At 44.5% G+C, this 14,106-nt stretch overlaps 1 protein-coding gene across 4 annotated transcripts in view; it reads left to right on the top strand.

The window, feature by feature from the left end:
- Positions 1-10,679: 10,679 nt before the first annotated feature.
- The window catches only part of CFAP97D2 (CFAP97 domain containing 2), a 42,344-nt gene continuing 38,917 nt past the window's right edge, over positions 10,680-14,106 (top strand). For all 4 annotated transcript variants that reach the window (XM_030812538.1, XM_030812539.1, XM_030812540.1 and 1 more), the window contains exon 1: positions 10,680-10,830. In XM_030812538.1, coding sequence (XP_030668398.1) covers positions 10,741-10,830 — 90 coding nt within the window. In that variant the 5' untranslated portion in view covers positions 10,680-10,740. The remainder of the gene's footprint in view (positions 10,831-14,106) is intronic.

Raw genomic sequence — 14,106 nt, forward strand, 5'->3', positions numbered from 1 at the left:
ATGTGGGTTAGGAAGAGTTAATCAGTGTACTGTTTCCGACTGATTATGAGGCAACGTATGTACCATTAAACCTGGCAACGTTCTCTCTAACTCACGATGTGGGTTAGGAAGAGTTAATCAGTGTACTGTTTCTGACTGATTATGAGGCAATGTATGTGCCATTAAACCTGGCAATGTTCTCTCTAACTCACGATGTGGGTTAGGAAGAGTTAATCAGTGTACTGTTTCTGACTGATTATGAGGCAACGTATGTACCATTAAACCTGGCAACGTTCTCTCTAACTCATGATGTGGGTTAGGAAGAGTTAATCAGTGTACTGTTTCCGACTGATTATGAGGCAATGTATGTACCATTAAACCTGGCAACGTTCTCTCTAACTCATGATGTGGGTTAGGAAGAGTTAATCAGTGTACTGTTTCTGACTGATTATGAGGCAATGTATGTGCCATTAAACCTGGCAATGTTCTCTCTAACTCATGATGTGGGTTAGGAAGAGTTAATCAGTGTACTGTTTCTGACTGATTATGAGGCAATGTATGTGCCATTAAACCTGGCAACGTTCTCTCTAACTCATGATGTGGGTTAGGAAGAGTTAATCAGTGTACTGTTTCTGACTGATTATGAGGCAATGTATGTGCCATTAAACCTGGCAATGTTCTCTCTAACTCACGATGTGGGTTAGGAAGAGTTAATCAGTGTACTGTTTCCGACTGATTATGAGGCAACGTATGTGCCATTAAACCTGGCAATGTTCTCTCTAACTCATGATGTGGGTTAGGAAGAGTTAATCAGTGTACTGTTTCTGACTGATTATGAGGCAATGTATGTGCCATTAAACCTGGCAATGTTCTCTCTAACTCATGATGTGGGTTAGGAAGAGTTAATCAGTGTACTGTTTCTGACTGATTATGAGGCAATGTATGTGCCATTAAACCTGGCAATGTTCTCTCTAACTCGTGATGTGGGTTAGGAAGAGTTAATCAGTGTACTGTTTCCGACTGATTATGAGGCAACGTATGTACCATTAAACCTGGCAATGTTCTCTCTAACTCACGATGTGGGTTAGGAAGAGTTAATCAGTGTACTGTTTCCGACTGATTATGAGGCAACGTATGTACCATTAAAGTTTCTCACCTACGTCAGGCCTTCATCTTTTATCTGTCAAAGTATAAGATTGCCCATGTATGAGACTGGCTGCAAAATCCTTCACAAATTAAAGTATACCCCATAATTGCACACAACAGACCCCCTTTCCATTTCTGTTGTTCATAGAGGCATAAGCAAGGAGAAAATATTCAAAACTAAGAGTCTAGTGATACAATTCTTGATCCGTGATCTTGGGAAAAGTTGGTCACATCAAGGATGCCAACTACTTCTGGAGAGAAACTTCCCTGGTTAGCTTTACCTTAAGGGTTCCAATGGGTGTCCAGTTCCAAGAGTGTGGAGGGACCCTTCTCAGTTGTGCGATGATGAACTCAAGGTTCAAGTTTCCAAAGTTTTGTTGCAGTGAGGATGGCAATGGCAGTCTTTCTCTGACGTTCTCAGAAGATCCTATCTTTGGGTTCTAGATTGTGAAGGGGTTGACTGTTCTCAGTGAACCATAAAGAAGCTTCCTTTACCTGATGAAAATACACTGTGGCACAATAACTTAGTGTTATAACATCAGCCCTCTTGCATGGGAAGGCTTTTATACAACCAGAAAACATGCATTGAAAATGACAATTGAATGAAATTCCTTAATAAATGTTTAAATGGCCCATCAGGTAACCAAATTTATCTGAAGCTTTGATTATCTTCCCAGGAATATGGAACCAAACATTGGTTATAAACTATTTTTGCAATTTATAAATCACCACATCAATATATTTAATTTGGATTATTTTATCTTTTCCATGATGAGTCATGGAATGCAGAACTCTTAATAATAAAAGCTTTAAGGACTCGGGAAGGACAAGGAAGCCACCCTGGTTCTCCCTGAGTCCATGCTTAACACTGGACTTGTGTCCTCTTGAATAACAATTGTTTCTCCAAATGAGGTGCATAGCACTGTTAACAAATGGGTTATCATAGGTAACTTGACTTAGACCATAGATTTCATTCAAATTGTATATCTAAACAATTTCAATATTGGCTGATTTAGCATGAAAATCTGGCAAAGTATTTCATTGGTATTCAATTAATTTTTGTCCTACTTGAATTAGCAGTTTGATAACCCAGTCGGTCTTTTCATTAAAGTTCCAGAATTGTTATGCAGTTCAAACGATATGATTCTAAAGTTGTTGGAAACCTGTATTCAAGAGTGCCTGTCAGTGTCCTCGCCATCCTTTCATGAACGTCCTGAAAGACACTATGCTTTTGAAGTTTTCAGAAACTGCATCCGCATTAAGCAATTAACTGTGGAAATGACTTTAAATAGTTATAGTTAAAAACATAATCCCAGCACTTTGGGAGTCCAGGTCAGGTACATCATCCGAGGTCAGGAGCTTGGGAACAGCCTGGCCAACATGGCAAAACCCCATCTTTACTAAAAAATACAAAAATTAGCCAGGTGTGGTGGCAGGCACCTGTAATCCCAGCTACTTGGGAGGCTGAGACAGGAGAATCACTTGAACGTGGGAGGCGGAGGTTGCAGTGAGCCGAGAGCACCCCACTGCACTCTGAGACAGACTCCACCTCAGAAAAAAATGAAATAAAATAAAATAAATAGTTATAGTTAAAAACACTATAACTAGGAAACTTTAACACTTAAGCTAGGAAATTTGGTTATTTCTGTGGTTTACAGTAACTTAACACAATAACCCTAATTATGATTGACAGCATATACTCAGACATATTAGAATTTTAGAAATTCCATACAATTGTGGAACATATATTAATATAATTCACTAAAATATAACCTGAGGATTAAGCACTATTTTTATTTTAACAATGCTTCCCCTGCAACTTACGTCAGATAATCCTGTTGACCTCTCTTTTGGATGTTTCAAGGGCCCTCTGTAGCATCCCAAAGTTGGAGGTCAGAAAAGACCATTTTGAAGCTGACATTCGATTTTGAGAAGCCTGTCAAATATGTTAAAGGTTTAAAACACTTGATATTATGAAATGGAATTCCACATGTCCCCAGGCCTTAAAAGTCAAGGCAGTTTATCACCTTAAAGCATTTAGCAAACCTAGTATTTGACCTGCATAATTTAGACCAAATGTCTTTATTTTTGCCAATAATCTTTAAAACTTTTTATTTCCCAAAGATTATTAAAATCATGTGAACTAAAGGGCATTAGTTTTTATTTTTCTTTAAAAATATTTGATCGAAGTGCTTATTTTTCTTTAAGCCAATTAATTAGAGCTCTTTCATATAAACATTACACACACAACACATATGTAACTACACAGACAGAAAGACAGAAGATTATTACAGCAGTTGTAAGTTTTCGTTTACCAGTTTGTTAGTTTCTCAATTGGATTACTGGTTTAGGGTCGAGTCCTTGAAGAACGGGGCCAGGAAAGGGTCTCTGGTGCCTCTGTTTTTCTCAAGGAGTCCCAGGCTCTTGGAGCTTGAATACCCACTTTTAATTAAGCTGACTATTATCTATAGCACTGTTTAATAAAAGTTCTCTTAAATTTCTTATTACCCGGCTTTAGCCAGGCCAAATAGCCAATATTTTTGTGCTCACAGAAGGGAAAACTCAAGACTGTTCATGGAGGGGAAGAGGATTTAAAAATGGCAAATGTCACCCAAATATCAATCAGAAAGTACTCATTCCCTAAGCCGGGAATTGAACCATGAACCTGGCAGCCATTGTGATGGAGAGACCGAGGAAAACATTGCCACGTGGTTACGATCTCAAGCCCCCAGGGACGTTTAAGACAAGATGGAGACCTCATCTACTTTTTTTTTCTTTTTCTTCTTTCAGGGACCTGAAGCAAAGTTTATAACTGACCAGTTTGCATCTTGAACAGTGGGCTTATGGGGTTTTAGGCATGCGTTTTATCCTAAGGTACCGCTTTTAATGACAGAACAATACAGAAAGACACACAAAGCACACCAGATTCACTACAGTTTAAGACCAGCCTCAGAATTCTTTTTCATATTAACTAAAACTTTACAGAGGAGATAAACAGTGATTTTTTACTACTCATTTAACCAGTTTGCACAGAGAAAAAGAGGCCAGAAATCTGACTCATGAGAAATCCTTAGCCTTTTGTCGGCATGCTAGGCTTCTGGGTTCCCTTTCCCCGAGGGGCCCTGGTGACCTGGCTTGCTGCACCAAGCCACTGCAGCCAAGCCACAGCACAAAGGAAAATTATCTTTGTCTGCTCTGGCCAGAGCAAAATACATGTGACGAAACATAGACATTAGCCACTTTGCTTTGCCCCCAATATCAAACTGGCAAGGTTCAAACTTGCCCCCAGATTGGCCCCATCATCTCTAAATCTTTCTAAAAGCTTCTGCGTATTCATATGCATCCCTAGATGAGACTAATTTGTGAACCCTCATTTTTAAATGCACTTTTGTGCATTGTTCATTTGGAACATTCCACTGTAAGTTACCTTTAGTAAGATTTTGCCATTTCTTTAAGACTTCATGGCGTCCCAGGCCTAACGTATAAGCCAGAAGGAACTCAGTTTTCTAGAAATTAAGTATCCCATTTTTGATAGCATTAGTATTAGGAGAAATACATAATGTAGATGACAGGTTGATGGGTGCAGCAAACTACCATGGCACGTGTATACCTGTGTAACAAACCTGCATGTTCTGCACATGTACCCTACAACTTAAAGTATAATTAAAAAAAAAAAAGGATCCTGTTTTTGCCTAAAATATTGGCTTTACTCTCAGGTTCCCTTGATTAACTTAGCCAGTTGATATGGTTTGCTGTGTCCCCACCCAGACATCAACTTGAATTATATCTCCAGAATTCCCACGTGTTGTGGGAGGGACCCATCGGGAGGTAACTGAATCATGGGGGCTGGTCTTTCCCATGCTATTTTCATGATAGTGAATAAGCCTTGCAGGATCTGATGGGCTTGTCAGCAGTTTCTGCTTTTGCTTCCTCCTCATTTTTCTCCTGCTGCCGCCATGTAAGAAGTGCCTTTCACCTCCCGCCATGATTCTGAGGCCTCCCCAGCCATGCGGAACTATGAGTCCAATTAAACCTCTTTTTGTTCCCAGTTTCAGGTATGTCTTAATCAGCAGCATAAAAACAGACTAATACACCAATGTTTTCTACCTAAGCGCACAGGGAAAATGAAACAAAGGGTAGAACACAAAAATCCCTGTGAATTTCCAAAAGCCAAATTTTATAACCCCTACAATATCAGATCCTACTTCTGACACCATCTATTAAAAGAAAAACTCGAGCCGAATTAAATCTAAAGGAGTTTAATTGAGCAATGAAGGATTCGCAAATTGGACAGCCCCCAGAATCACAGCAGATCCAAAAAGACTCGCACAGCCATGTGGTGGAAGAAGATTTATAGACAAAGAAAGGGAAATGACGTACAGAAACTGGAAGTGAGGTACAGACGGCTGGATTGGTTCCAGCTCAGGGTTTGCCTTATTTGAACACAATTTGGATACTCAGTAGGGTGAGTGGTTGAAGTACAGCTGCTGGGATTGGCCAAGACTCAGCTGTTGTTACAGGTGCAGACTCCTAAATTAGGTTTTCAATCTTGTCTACCTATTAAGTTAGGCTGCAGTTTATCAACAAGGACTCATAAATCTAGAAGTACAGAGCCCTTCTTGGGCCATATTTAGTTGCTTTAACACACCTATAACACATTAACTTTACCAAGGTGCCTTCCTTCCAGTCTCAGCTTCTCATGTGCTACAGTAAGAGGAAGTTTTTCCAAGGTACCTTCTGGGCTCAGCTTCCCACTTACTGGTAAAAGGAGCAGTTTTGTGCATATCTTGCTGGGTTTGTCTTTCCAGTCATCCCAAGAGTGGCTGCACCACACCCCATCACATTCTGTGTGGAGTGGGCCCAGCTCCAGCTCTGTGCAGCAGTGAACCGGTGACACTGGAATTCATGCGTTTATACACTCAGCTTTCCCATGCTTCTGCATCAATTTTTTAAGACTATTTCCAGAGTGGGATCGAGACCTAAGTGAATCGTCCCAGGAACAGGGTTCTTGAGAAGCGATTGCATGAGTGAGGCTGCAGTTAACACCACCACGACTGATTACCGGCAAATTGAACTCCTGTTCTGCGAAAGTTGCTACAAAATGGGGTGGGGAGGCCACGACAGGGCACCCTCATACACAAACACCTGTGACAAGCCTCATCTCAAGACACCCCTGCATGGGCCTCAGGTTCGCCCATATCAGGATACATTGCACGAAAATTCCTCAAGACAGGTCGGTATTACAGGTGAGCAGCCTGCACAAGGAGCTAACGCCAGCTCTGGGACAAGCTCTGCTAACCAGTGATTTTTGTTACGAAGCAGCTTCTGTGGAGTTCTCTCTGTCTTTAAAAATCTCCCCTTTGCCCTGGCCCCTCCAGTGTGCCTATGATCTGTCATAGCATGCAATCCCCTGCCGTTCCCACTTAAATTTATTTGTTCTGGAGAGCCTGTTCCTCTGAATTTCCTTTTAGGTGGACAGTTCAAGACCCCTAACACATTAATCCACTTAATCCAAAGAGCTCCTCTTGTATCAGGGAAGGCCACAGGGACATCCCTGTCTTGTTCCTGACCTTGGAATTGCATTGCTTAGTTTCCAAACGTGGGATTTCCCGGTTATCTTTTGTTATGAATTCCTGGCTCTCTGCCACCGTGAACATTATCTGAATGATTTCAGCCCTTTGAAACATGTGGACACTTTTTCATGGCCCAGCGTACGGTCAAATTTTGCAAATGTTGTAAACATTCCTTCTGTATTGAAAACTTTTATGGTTTCCTGTACTCTGCAGCTATTTCCGATTTTGTCTTTTGTGCCTTGAAGCAGAGTGAGTCTTATCATCTGTGTCTGAGCCATCTGCTCTGAGGTTCCTGTGGTGCTGGCCGTGTCTTCTCTGCAGGATTGATACACTTTGCAAGATGTTTGGTGCACTGAGACACTGGAAAGTTGGCAGCATCTTGAGACATCATCAGTCCAGGGCCACGTTAAGATAATTTCGCGACTTGAGGGTTTTTTAGGCACTGTGACGTTTTTTAGGCATGCAACTGTGTGAACCTGGGACACACGGCTCTTCCTTGTCTTGTCCCCTGCTCTGCTGTAACCTGGCAGTTCTTGAAGGATGGGTTATTTCTGATCCACCTTCTCCTGAGGGTGAAGACTTCGGCTCCTACGAAGACTGCCCACCTGCCCCGTCCCCCACAAAGACCCCACTGCCGGGATCCTGAGTGCCTTCAGGAGAAGCCCTCTGAGTGCTGCTGGCTCAGGGGTCTGACAGATTTCTTTGACCACAGCCTCAAAATTCCCGACTCCTGGGTGGGGTCTTCAGTATATGCGAGATGGCCTCCATGACTCTGGCTTTGTTCGGTGGAAGGGTCGACTTAAGCAGGTCACGCGGCGGTTCCTGGTGGTGGTGACTCCCAGCTTCTTTAGCTCAGTTCTCGAGTGATTTGCACTACACAGAAGGTACTGGAGACACAGTTATCTTTTCTGGAAATCGATGTTTGCAAGCACATTTGTCCTCCAAAGGTTGAAGGTTGAGTGAATTTGAAGTGGTTGGAGATTTGTTTGTAAACCACTCTTCTGCAGAATAAGAATGAAGTTGCTGTTTGGTTTTGAAGATACGGCCTTTTGTGGGAAGGCAGAAGAACAGAAAAATCAAAGCTTGGATTTAGAGTTAAGGACACAGGAAAAGAATTATGAATATTAAAAACTGAGTTAGTATGTGTCATATAACAAATACTTCACACATTGCCTGCAACATAATAAGCGGTTCTATGTAACAGCCTCCACATTTCAGGACATCACTTGGTGACATTTCAAGGCATTTCTAAGAAACACAACGTTAAACTTAATATTGGGCCAAAATATTGATTAAGGCAGGAGCTGAACACCCAAGTATAATCTGGATAATCAAAGTCAAAAATAGGCTTTGGTATTTATTTTCTGTAGAATATAAGTAGAAACTCTATAATACCAAACATCCAAACCTAGCCCAATATAAAAAATAATTCTCCACTTAATATAGAAATCACAAAATGCAGTGTGGTGCCATGGCTTGGATCCCGGAACGGAGGTGCATGGTGGAAGTCAGGACTGCTTCTCAACACTAGACCCCAGACTGCAGCTCACTTCCATGCAGTGTTCCTCCATGTGTGCAAGCCCTTGTCAGTGTTTCATTAGTCCTCAGGACAGATGCCAAGGAGCTGCTGCTTAACTGGCTTGTCTGGTCTGATCTTAAGAAGCAAAACTTGATTGGAGCCCTGAGGTGCCCTGAAATCCAGAGCATGTTGTTGGGGGTGATTGATTTTCCTGGGTCTTTAGCAACATGTCTGATGTTTGCAGATCCTGTACCATGGGCCCTGCCATCAGTCAAGTCCAAAAGCAGATGTGAGTCGAGTGGTCAGTAGGTTGCAGGTAACCATAGGCCAGCCGAGGGTGGCAGCCGTGGGTGCACAGCTGGGACTCCATCCCTGTGGATGACAGCCGTGGGTGGACAGCTGTGGGTGACAGCTGTGGGTGACAGCTGTGGGTGGACAGCTGTGGGTGGACAGCTGTGGGTGACAGCTGTGGGTGACAGCTGTGGGTGGCTGCTGGAACTCCTTCCCTGTGGGTGACAGCCGTGGGTGGACAGTGTGGGTGACAGCCGTGGGTGGCAGCTGGGACTCCTTCCCTGAGGGTGGCAGCCGTGGGTGGACAGCTGTGGGTGACAGTTGTGGGTGGCTGCTGGAACTCCTTCCCTGAGGGTGGCAGCCGTGGGTGGACGGCGTGGGTGGCAGCCGTGGGTGGACAGCTAGGACTCCTTCCCTGTGAGTGACAGCTGTGAGTGACAGCCATGGGTGGACAGCCATGGGTGGCAGCTGTGAGTGGCAGCTGGGACTCCTTCCCTGACCTGAGCTCACTTCATTTGACCAGGAGCATCAAAAACAGTGTGTGCATCCAAACCACTGTGAATCCCCACACTGTAAAAACAAAAACTTCAAACATCACATATTTTGTCCACTTTGCCCTCAATGCACGCTTTATCCATGTGAGTGTGAGCAGACATAGAGCACAGCCCTCACTCTCCACCCACCAACCGATGGCAGCAGCCAGTACAGTCAGGCTTCTTAGCACACAGGATGAAAGAACAAGGGAAGACAGGGCTACGCAGGGTCAGCCCCACTGTCTGACTCTGAGCCCCAGCTGAGGAACCAGCCAATGGCACAACTTCCCATCAGATGACTGTCAGGTATTTGTTGAGCACCTACTGAATATTAGGCTTTTTCTAGTCATTTTTGACCAATGACAGTATCAGAGTAAAGGAAATTGATTATTCTAATAGAATTCCTCTGAATGTAACATTTAGATTGTATAGGCTAAGAAATCTTAGCTAAGCCTCATGTCTTAAAGTGCTGGCTGTATTTCTAGGTAGGAATTCTTACATCTATATTCCACAGTATATGCAAGTTATCTAAAAATTAATACTTGTGAACAATTATGGATTAAAATAAATTTTTCTTTTCAAAAACCCAGGCAACTTTAAAATTTTCATTAAATCAACAGTTTTAACAGCCTATAAAGGCTTCTGCCGAATGTTGAAGATCATTAGAGCTAGCTGAGTACAGAGCACCCCAGCCACCTCAAGAGTGGCAGGGGAGGAAATAAAGTCATATTTTGGTTGCAGATGTGATTCTTTCTTTCAGACTGGCAGCCACTAAATCATGCTAATATTCAGAGCAAATTTCTCATGAAATGCCCTGTATCTGCTCCTCACATATGCATAGCTGAACAATGAGTTCCCATCCATGGATTCTGCACTGGAGTCTCATGTGATGAGAGCTGTAGTGTAATGAAGACCACAGCTCTGACATGAAAATGATAATGCTATTTTCTCATTAACCAAATCCTCTGATGTGTCATCACCAACAATGCGCATGTGGCTTCAACAAAGATGAAATGACCGACAGCTGTCCTAGCGTCATGTTCACTTCATTAGTCTCAGGAAAAACCCATCCCAACCTGATTAGAGCAATGGAAACAGGATGGCTTAAAACAGCTAAGCCTTTGCATAACTAATCTTCAAGTCAATCAGAAAAATTAGTGAAGATCTGCTGCCTAACCTTCAAACAAATATTTTGGAATTGTCTGAATTATATAAATTATTCAAGATAGAAGAGAAAGGAGATAAGGAAAGCAGAAAGAAAGGTAGTAATTAAGAAAGGAAAGAAATGGAGAGTGGGAGAGGTTGGGAGGAAGGGAAGGAGAAGAAAGAGGTAGGGGAGAGGAAAACAGCAAGGAGCAAAGGAAGGGTGGGCAGGAGGAAGGTTAGCTGGAGAATTTCTCGGATCTTATGTGTGATTATCTCCTTCCTCTGTAGCTGAGGAGTGGCATCAAAATGGCAACACTAAACTATCCAAGATCTCCTGAAAAAAAACACCCCAGTGGAACAGAAGATCCCACTCTTCACCATTATTCTTCGCGTGTTGTTTGAGAATCCCAGACTGTCTTCTGGCTCCCGTTCCTCCCCCTCCTTGGACGCCATGACGACTGTCACATGACCCTACAAACACAGCGTCTCCAGGGCTGCACCAGGCCCCAGCAGCTCCTCTCTCTGGAAAGAGCAAGACGATTTTGTTGCTGAGATGCACAGAGCCCCCCGGCTGACCTTTCCCTGTGCCAGTGAGTACCTGTGGCATGCAAGGGAGAAAGCCTATCAGGACCACAGGAGAAAGGTAGGAAAGTCCCCAGTCCAGCCCTGACAGCTCAGCAGGCGGGCACCAAGCAGTGCCCACGAAATGCCTGTGCTTTCCCTGGAGTCCTGGAGGTGATTTTCTTTTTGGAGACAGCATGGTTGAAATGACATTTCCTAACAAGATTCATCATCTATGTTGCCATACAATGAAAATCTCATTAAATAATTGGTGGCTTTCTTTTTTTTTTTTTTTTTTTTGATGACAGCTTTCATGTGCCATGTTTTAGGGCCATCCTATTTCTAATCATAGCATATATTTAAGAAGAACTTAATTTTTCCTAAGTGACTTAAAAGCATCTTAAGACCAAAACACCAGAGGCATCCTTTTCTTTTTCTTTCTTTCTTTTTGTTTTTTGTTTTTGTTTTTGCTTGTTTGTTTGTTTTTGAGAGGGATGTTGCCATAGGGGTGTTGCCATGTTGGTCAGGCTAGTCTCAAACTCCTGATTTCAGGTGATCCACCAGCCTCAGCCTCCCAAAGTGCTGGGATTACAGGCATGAGCCACCGTGCCTGGCCCAGCATCCTTTTCTCTATCAAAACAGTGGACTCCAAGGGGGACTAAAAGCCAACCCTTGTCCCCATTAGAAGATATGTTATTATTTCCATTTACTGGATGTAAATGTGGACAATTGTTTGAGGGCATCACCATGCAGATCCAAGGTGGCCTCCCGCAGTCTTCTGCCCACACCTCAGTGGAGGTGTCAGAGAATGATGTTCCATGTATCACGTCTCCACGTGTGTGTTGATCAGGCTGGAAACAGCCTTAAGAAGGAGAAGTTTGGGTTTCTGTTTCTGGGAATGGAGACACTGCCCCGTAATGATCTTAAGTGACTACCCCAAGGAGTGAACTGCAGGTTAAGCATGTCTCTTCCTCCTGGGGTTGCAAGTGACATTGTGTGGCCTGGGCTGCAGGTCACATGCTTTGCAGGGCACTATAGCACCCAGCCCCCACCCCACGTCAGGCCTCTGCACCTGCTGTCTCCTTTGAGGTCCCCACTGGGAACTCTTCCCGGCTCCTTCCCCAACTCAACCTCACTTCCTGGCACTCCGGTTCCAATATCACCTCCCTGGAGTCTTCTCTGTCCCCTCTGCCGCTCTCTGGTTCCTGGGTCTGCTACCTCCTGTCGCCACGTGATTGATGGGCATGTTCATTATTTGTGTTGTTTTCCCCACTCAGTGAGGGTGCTGACCACGTCCTGCCCGCCACGATGTTCTCTGCACGTAGAGTGTGGAGTGAGCACTTGGTCAACCGTTGTCAGTAGGGAAAGATGGAAAGGAGTGGGTAAGGCAATAGCACACATGAATCAGTTAACATGACAGTAATACCACAGGATAGAAACCCCATGGGTGTTTTCTTGTTCGCTTTTGTATCCCGGGGACTAGAATACCTCCTGCATGAGGTAGCTGGTCAGTAATCCTGCAGCCTAAGTGAGTAACCAGGCTCTGTACCTGAGAAACTGTAAAGTAAAGAAGGTTGAAATTGTCATCGTGGGAGGTGCAGAGATGATTGAATAGTGAAGTTTGGTAAGTTGACTGGAGCCATGAGGCCTCAGGGGGCATAAGCAGGCTTAGCAGCTCTGTGACATCGGAAACCTACAGATACTGGGTCCAAGGATGGAGTCATTAGAACACCCCAGTGTGGACCCTGAGTAGCAGCAAGGGGCATGGGCCGGGAACCCATGATTCTGGCATGAAAGTGTTGAAGAGAAGGACTGGGTGTCTGACCTGGAGGGGATGAAGTGAAGACAGAGAACCAGTCCAGAAGGAGAGAAACTGGAAGTCACATATGGTCAAGGAACTGGTGTTGGGCCCAGCTGACCAAGTGATGAAAAGAAGGAGGTTGTGGTGAAGAACAGAGCAACTGAAAGCACAGCTTCCCAGCAGGGGCAGACACAGGTGGTGACGACGCCTGGGTGTCCTGGCAGGGGTATGCTGAGGGGCGTGAGGGTAGGACGTGAGACCTAGGAAAGGAGGTTCAGGCAGCTGGCAGGGCTGTCCCACGGGGGTAGGGCTCATTTAGGACAAAGAAATGGGGGAAGAGCAAGATGGGCACGATGCTACAGGCCCCACTGAATGAGGAGAAGGGCGAGCTACAGCAGAAGGGTGAGGAGAAGCAGGGGCTGGAAGCAACTACATGAGCAGGACCCCTCTAACACTCCACAGTTCTCCAACTGGCACTAAAACTTGGTGAAAACAATGCTTCTCCCAGTTAAGAGTGGAGAGAATCAGCTCTTTGAATAACTTAGTTTTTTATTGCTTGGCTGAGAATCTCTGAAACTATAAAGGACCTTGGTAGAATAAGAGGAGATAAAATAAGAGAGAAAAAAGACCTGTGGGAGAACAGTGCACCCCAGTCCCCTGATGACTGCCCTCCTAGAATAGGGGCCTCATCCTCAGCCCAGCCTTCCCCCACAGAGCCTGAGCGGCCCCTGGCCCCAGCGCTCCCCAATGCACGTGACCCCACAGCCAGGATGGCCATGCCTGAAGGGGTGGCCTGCCCCTCCACACCTGTGGGTATTTCTAGTCAGGTGGGATGAGAGACTGAGAAAAGAAATAAGACACAGAGACAAAGTATAGAGAAGCAACAGTGGGCCCAGGGGACCGGCTCTCAGCACACCAAGGACCTGCACCAGCACCGGTCTCTGAGTTCCTTCAGTTTTTATTGATTATTATTTTCATTATTTCAGCAAAAAGGAATGTAGTAGGAGAGCAGGGTGATAATAAGGAGAAGGTCAGCAAAAAACATGTGAGCAAAAGAATCTATGTCATAATTAAGTTCAAGGGAAGGTACCATGCCTGGATGTGCATGTAGGCCAGATTTCTGTTTCTCTGCTCCCAAACATCTCAGTGGAGTAAAGAATAACAAGGCAGCATTGCCGCAAACATGTCTCGCCTCCCACCATAGGGTGGTTTTTCTCCTATCTCAGAATTGAACAAATATGCGATCGGGTTTTATACCGAGACATTCAGTTCCCAGGGGCAGGCAGGAGACAGTGGCCTTCCTCCATCTCAACTGCAAGAGGCCTTCCTCTTTTACTAATCCACCTCAGCACAGACCCTTTATGGGTGTCGGGCTGGGGGACGGTCAGGTCTTTCTCATCCCACGAGGCCATATTTCAGACTATCACATGGGGAGAAACCTTGGACAATACCCTGCCTTCCAGGGCAGAGGTCCCTGCAGCTTTCCACAGTGCATTGTGCCCCTGGTTTATTGAGACTAGAGAATGGCGATGACTTTTACCAAGTATACTGCCTGTA

Source organism: Nomascus leucogenys, chromosome 5 (assembly GCF_006542625.1).
Source record: "Nomascus leucogenys isolate Asia chromosome 5, Asia_NLE_v1, whole genome shotgun sequence".
Taxonomy (NCBI): Eukaryota; Metazoa; Chordata; class Mammalia; order Primates; family Hylobatidae; genus Nomascus; species Nomascus leucogenys.